The 6964-nt window shown below is 44.6% G+C and overlaps 1 protein-coding gene across 3 annotated transcripts; it reads left to right on the forward strand.

Moving 5' to 3' along the window:
- The first annotated feature begins 231 nt into the window (after positions 1-231).
- On the forward strand, positions 232-6964 carry COMMD9 (COMM domain containing 9). 3 transcript variants are annotated; one of them, XM_069857929.1, is made up of 6 exons: positions 232-384; positions 488-613; positions 1035-1174; positions 1867-1901; positions 5337-5440; positions 6185-6964. In XM_069857929.1, the coding sequence occupies exons 1-6, from the start codon at positions 286-288 to the stop codon at positions 6323-6325; spliced, it is 645 nt and encodes a 214-aa protein (XP_069714030.1). In that variant the 5' UTR covers positions 232-285; the 3' UTR covers positions 6326-6964. The 3 variants fall into 3 exon arrangements, with proteins under 3 accessions (XP_069714030.1, XP_069714029.1, XP_069714031.1); XM_069857928.1 differs by having other exon boundaries at positions 241-383; positions 484-613; XM_069857930.1 differs by lacking the exon at positions 488-613 and having other exon boundaries at positions 262-384.

The raw sequence follows: 6964 nt of genomic DNA on the forward strand, positions 1-6964 counted from the left end.
GCTTACAGCTCCCGCTGGCTGAAAACCGAGAGCTAAACCCCGCATCCAGCGCGGAGATTTGCACCGACAGAAGGAAGGATTAGCAGGCCGGAGAGGGCGAGGCAAGGCATCCAGGGGTCGCCCCCGACAGCGGGTGCCGCCGCTCGCACGGCTCCACAGCGGCAGGGGCCGCTGCCCTTCCCACGCGGGCCCGGGCTTTGGGACGGCGATAAGGAGAGGAACTCCGACAGCAGGGGGAGCGCGCAGAGCGCCCGGCCCGCCCGCACCGAGGCGGACGGCGCCAAGATGGCGGCATCGCGCCGAGAAGCGCTCGCCCCGGCGGACGGCGCCAAGATGGCGGCGTTGCCGGACGGGGAACTCGCAGCCCTGCAGAGCCTGCTCAAGGTGAGCGGCCGTCGAGCTGCTGGGGGACGGGGCGCTCGGCCTGGTGGCGGGGGCTCCCTCTCCCGAGCCGTCGCTGAGCGCCCCCTACTTTACCGCCCGGCAGGCGCCGTCGAGGGACGCCGTGCGGCAGCTGTGCCGGGAGTGCTTCTCCAGCCCGCCCGCCGGTCTCGGGCCGCTGGCGCAGCGCGCCTGCCCCGGCTTCGCCACCGGCCCCGAGGAAGCGGAGCAGGTGGGGCCGCGCGGGGCGGGCTGGGAGGCGGCGGAATCGCGGGTCCCAGAGAGGACGCTCCCGGTCCGCGGAACCTCCCACATTGCCGTGTGGGAGGAAGGGCGGGGACCGCCGCGGCTGGGGCCGGGAGGGCGCGCTCGGTAAAAGGCGGTTAGTGAAAACGCAGCTCCCCGCGGGCACCGCCCGGAGGGGCTGTGTTGGGGGAGGGAGAGCAGCGCGTGGGGCGCGGTGCTAGAGGGCAGAGGGGCCCTCTGCTCCTCAACTCATTAGGGCTGCCAGGAAGCGTTTAGGCGTCCGAGGTCCCGATGTTGTTGGTCTCGCCGCAGAATCTGTTTCTCTTCTGGCTGCTGAAGGCCCTTCCTACGCTGAACATAGTGCCTTAATGTCCAGCGGAACCCCTTCTCCTCTCCCTTCCCCACAGCTGGTATCTGCTTTGCACAACCTCACCAGGCACGTCGTGTACCGTGGGTTGACCGAGGCAGAAGATATCCTCTCTCTCTTTCCAGAAAACTTCCACCAAAATCTGAAAAACCTTCTGACTAAGATAATCTTGGAGAATATGTGAGTGCTACCCATTTGCCATTTGTTTTCAACTGGAAACTTAAAGCCTATGTATCTGGCTTGATATACGTGGATAGTTGGCAACGTGCAAGGTCCTGTTTCTATGAATTTTATGCATGCTTTGGACATAATCATACAGGCTGAGATGAACAGAATTGAATGGAATATGTCATCTGAGTAGAATGGCAAACAAAACATAGCCATGGTCACAGTGGGTTTTCCCAAGAATTTTGGAATGGCTCTGGACCTCATTCACATAATGCAAAGCTCCTTTTATCCTAATAACTTACCTGTGGGGTATTAATAGTGCTACAGATGATGATAAAACTTAAAGGGCTAGATTTCAGCACTACAGAATTTGATTGGGCAGCATCTAAATACCCGTCCACTTACTGCTTTGGCTTAAGTGCAGAAGCACAGTATGCAGTATAGCATACGTGAGTTACTGGCAGAGGAGAGCAGTTCTGCATGCATGTAATTGTTTGGCAGCCCATTGCTTTGGTAAAACTGTGGAGAAAGGCACATGACATAAGTGAGCTGCACTTATAGAAGAACCAATAGCCTTTCCTCAGCACTCAGTAGCATAGGCAGTCTCTCAGTCTCTATCCCCTGTTTTGCCTGCTTTTTTTTCCTCCTTTTTTTTTTTTCCAAAGCACTGCTGATACTGTTTTTCTCTCTTCACTTTTTCACAGTTCTGCTTGGAGGAATGAAGCAGAAGCAAGTCAGAGTAAGTAATAGTTCACATCTTGATGCAGTTGAAGTTTTCTGAGGTCACTGGAGCTTAGAGTTTAGAACACTGCATTGCAACATGTTTTCATAATTTAGTATAGGGCTACTCCCTCTCTCCCTCCCCTCCTTTGCTTTAGATAAAGCTGTATGATTGTGGTATTGCAGACCTGTTACTACCTTGCAGAGTGCAGTTTATAGGAAGTATTTGCAGAACTTTTAGAAAGTAAACACTCTGGCTTCCCTATTCAGTTTATTAAGTGATGTCCATATTCAGTAACTGTGCAATGTAAAGGATATATTGGGAAATACCTTATCTTTGTACAGTAGTCAATCCTGAGCATTCTTCCACGTGTCAGGAAGTACACTGCATATATTCATACCTCTGCTTTTTCCTCACCTTTCTAAATAGTGGTGTAATTAAGGAATGCAGACTTTAACAATAGCATCATGGAAAATGAATTACATCCCAGTTAAGGGCTCCATGCAGCTACAAAACATTGTTTTCTCCCCAAGAGGTTTTCTTTAGAACTGTAGCACTTAGCGGATTACAAATGAGTGATGATACGTAACAGAATACTTTGAGATCTACATGGATCCTGTGTATCCTTTTCTTTGCCTGCAGAGGAGATAATGTCCAACAGCTAAACAGCATGGCAAGACCTAGAAAGACACTATCCTTCAACATTTTAATGGAGTATGAATGGGGAGACAGAATCAATTATTGTGTAATGCTAATGCAGTGAATATAGCAATTACTTACACTAAAGAATGTTCTAGTATTTCCCAGGCTCACAATGTTTTTTCTTGTATCCATTATCTTGCATTAGAGGCAATAAGAGCAAGTGCGACACACCAGCATGACACGCTAGGTAGATCTTCATGACTCAGAAGCAAGGCTGGTTGTGTGGTTTTTGGAGGACCACCCATGAGTCCTTCTCGGACACTCACATTTTTGTAGTCATTCATCATAAATCATTCATTTAACGTTGTTGGAATGAGATTGTCTTCTAGGAAACGATGGATTATTTTGTTATTGTATTCATAAAATATCTGACATATACCACATAGGGACGTAGGCAGTGATTTAAAGAACAGGCATTCCAACCAATTGTTCTATGTTAACATAAAAATGTGGATGGTTTCCTGCCCCTCCCACACCACTAGCAATCAGTGTTTGAAAATTAATATAGAAGGCTAAACAACTGGATTTTTGTCATCGCATATGCTGCCGAGTGCTGGCCCTAAGAGATTGTGTACTGGAATTTGTTCCAGAAGAAGGAGCACTCAGTTCTGCACTGCCCCCTAAAGTTATGCTCAAGGGAGCAGGAGGAGGGGAAAGACGGGGAGATAGAAAGAGAAATTTGGTAAGCAGTGTTAGGAAGCTACTTGAGCATCTATAGTGAGATCAGCCCTTGAGGAGGAAACTAGGCCTCTTGTGATAGACACAATCCAGACATGCTGCAATTGCCTATTGAGACAGCGCTCTCTGTTACCCTTAAATAGATGTCAAATAACTGCTGACAAACAAGTTTGATAAGGCTGCACAAAGACACTCAAACCTACTGAGCACTACAGCTAAGATTTTAAATACAGTTTGAGAATAAATGACTGCTTCCCTACAGATCGTTTATGGAGTTGGTCCTGTGTTTCATTTAGCCTTCTTTGAAAATTCCTAGCTGACATAAGCAGGAACAATGTTTCTTTTGGCACCCAGCAGCCATTTTTTCTCATGTAGTTACAGCAGTTGAGCCCCTTAGTTACAAATGCCCTTTTCAAACTGAAAGCATTTGTCTTTGTTCATGTGTCCTTAGTGTGGGCTTTCTTCTAGCGAGAATTTAGTGTTTTTCCCAGGAAACTGGATGCTGCACTTTTGAACACAGAGAGTATAGTTCAGCTCTTCTCAGAAAAGGGAGTTGAAAAAGATGCAAGAGGGTTCTGAGTCTTATAAATGTGATGGTACCCCATTGGGAATGACTTTAAGTAAGCCCTGTTAAACTGCACTTTACAACTTGTTTTCTTTACATATGTTTTAAACAAGGAATTTACCTTACAGATATTTTCCAGATTTCTGGGTCCTGGTGGTAAGTTATACTTTACCACTGGGAAGCCAAGGGTTCAAGCCTCATCTTCTAACACTTGCTGTTGTTATCTGCTTGGATAAGTAATTATGCTTTCATCTGGTTTGCAGTTTGTGTGAGAAAACGCTTGTAAGTCTGAGAGGAAACTGTCAATACTGTTCATATTTCTAGGTTAAAATGTATTTTGTTTTAAATGAAAGTAGGAAAGTTTTTGTTCGGAGTCCTTTTTGTTCAAACAGGGAGGAAAGATATTTGCATGCCATCCATCTAAATATCTGCATCAGTTTCAGTTGAGTATATTCTTCAAACTGTTCCTTGTATTTATTACTGGCAGCTGAAAGACACTATTGAAAAACATGCTCACAGGAACTTACAAAGAGCACTTGCAGCCAGCCTATTGGTGCCAGAGTTTTGTGCAGAGAATCTTAATCTCTGCTTCTGTGCCGGTTTGCACAGTGATTAGGGACTCTTGAGGATTCATAGTGCAGTAAGCTCTGTTAACTACATGTTATCATGAGAGAATATGCCCGTCTACTCTCTGCAAGAGATAGCTGCACAAATTTCTTGGCAGGGCAGCCAAGAAAAGATCTGTCCTACTTGCCTTGAAGGCTCATAGGGTCTTCAGCCCTGAGCCTCTGATGCTTACCAGATATCATCTGATATTGCACCAGACAGCTGAATGATTTCTATTAGGCTATGTCTAATTAGGATGATATCTCCAGTATTTTTAACAAATTGGCAGGGTGTGAAGATTGCAGTTTACCAGTATATATGCAGTATTGCAGGACACTTGTATTCCCAGGCTGGGGAGCTTAAAATCCAGCAGTATAAATCATGTTATTTCAAGAGCATTCCTGTGTGCTTTCTTATCAGTTACAGAACAGAGCAATAACCACGTAGGTCCTAGAGCAACTCATGATGGAACTAGTTAGAGTGTTGCAGGCAGCAAGGCGGGGGATGAAGAGGTGAAAAAGACATTTTACTGCTTCCCTTCTCCCAGCTGCTTCGTGAATTTACCTGTGCTCGTCTTGCACTGTACCATCCTTAGATGTGAACTCTGTTTGTCCTTCCAATGTCATTGCAAAGGCCTTCAGAGACTGTCTCATTGCGGAATAAAAATCACATAATAAAAAAAATAAAAATGTGAAAAAATAAAATAAATAATTTTTATTTTAAAAAATTAAATAAAAAAAATTTTAAAAATTAAAAAATTTAAAAAAAAAAAAAAAGTGAAACCACGTACATTTTTTTCAAATCCAGAAGTGGAAAAGCATCTACAAGGTGGTAGTCACAAGTTCCAAAGTCTGGTGTGATGTGCTGCCAGGCCTAATAGACCAATTTTTTTAATCCCTCAGTCTCCCTTCCCCGGCTGGTCGACATGGACTGGAGGGTGGACATCAAGACTTCTTCAGACAGCATCAGCAGGATGGCTGTCCCTACTTGCCTGCTTCAGTTAAAGGTAGTGTCAGTGGCTGTAAAGGATACAGCATCAAAATAATTAAGTCCAACTCCTGATTTATCAGTGGTAGTGCAAAGCAGTTCACACAGGCATCTGGTGCTTGCCTGGTGGCAATTAACAGACTATCTCAGAGATGATCTTTGAAATATCACAGAACCAGGCAATGATGTTGCCAATGAAAACCCTCTTTTTCTTGCAAGGAAGAAATTTCTGTGCACGAGGATGCAAGAAGGCAGCATATTTTTTCTGATTACCATTGCTCTCTACAGAAAGAAAGAAAAGTCAGCATGGTTAGCTGACGGCATTAGTTGAGAAATGACATCATTACTGCATATACTCTGTAGAGTTCGGGATCCCCTCAACCAAAAGGATGAGTGGGTTTCAGAGGAGGAGAAAAAAAAAATAAATTATTTCTTGTGTGTGGGATGAAGTTAAGTATCCTAGGCAGTATCTGCTAAGATGCTTTTGATACGGATGTGGCTTCCTGCCATGAGTTTCTTCAGAATTTCCCTGTACTCATGGCAGTGTATGCTTACTTGCATGCTGTCAGTTGGGGGGCACTTCACTTGTGAGGTACACAGCTTAGAAAATGTGCATGTGCCAGAGTCCTTCAGGATGGAGCTGGATGCCAAATATAAAGCTTTTTTTCTTAATCTGTCTATTAAACACTGACTTTTGTAGTGGCACTGGAAAAACACATGAATATTTTTTTCATACAGCTAACGTCTGCATTCCTGTTTTCAGATTCAGGAAGATGTTGCCTTATGTGGAAATAGTCCTGTCGTTTCTGCACTGACTTTGGAACTGAGCAAAGAAACCCTGGACACTATGTTAGAAAGTCTAGGAAGGATCCGAGACCAACTTTCTGCTGTTGCCAACAAATGAATGCTCAAGAGCATGGATTCCAGCAGCGAGGAAGGGAAGTATTCTCTACCTACAGCTGTCATAAGTTGAAGCCTAATGTAACATGTTTTCAGTTTTAATAAAACAAAATAAAAGAGATTTCTTTATTGAGTAAATAAGTTATCTTTTGAAAAGCTAACACTTAAACATTCCTTTGGTCTTATGCCAAAAAGAGTTTTCCTAATATGTTGTTGAACAAAAGCTGATCTTTGTTTCAGAAAAGGCTTTGAGGGCTCAGAGCTTGTCTTGATCACAAGGGTCATAACTGGAAATAGCAAATAGCTGCTGCCAATGAAGCAAGTGCTATTTCTGTGCCCTGAAATTAGGATCTATAAGGTGTAAGCTGGTTAATAGACTGCCCTCCAGCAATAGCAGACCAGGAGGGTGCTCCTGTCTGGAATATGCCTGTATGGAAGTGCATGCTGGATGCAGCACACTTCCTCTTAATGAAGCACAGCCACGCTTCAGATTGTTATTACAGGATAATGCTTTGAAGTAGGACAGTTATAGTATAACACATTCCCTTCTGATCAGCTTCATCGCACCATTTGCAAAATGAATAGTCTGAACTTCTTTAGATCTTTAGCAGCAAGTAATTTCCTTGTTCTGTTTGGAAAGAAA

This window comes from Phaenicophaeus curvirostris, chromosome 5, assembly GCF_032191515.1.
Source record: "Phaenicophaeus curvirostris isolate KB17595 chromosome 5, BPBGC_Pcur_1.0, whole genome shotgun sequence".
NCBI classification, from domain to species: domain Eukaryota; kingdom Metazoa; phylum Chordata; class Aves; order Cuculiformes; family Cuculidae; genus Phaenicophaeus; species Phaenicophaeus curvirostris.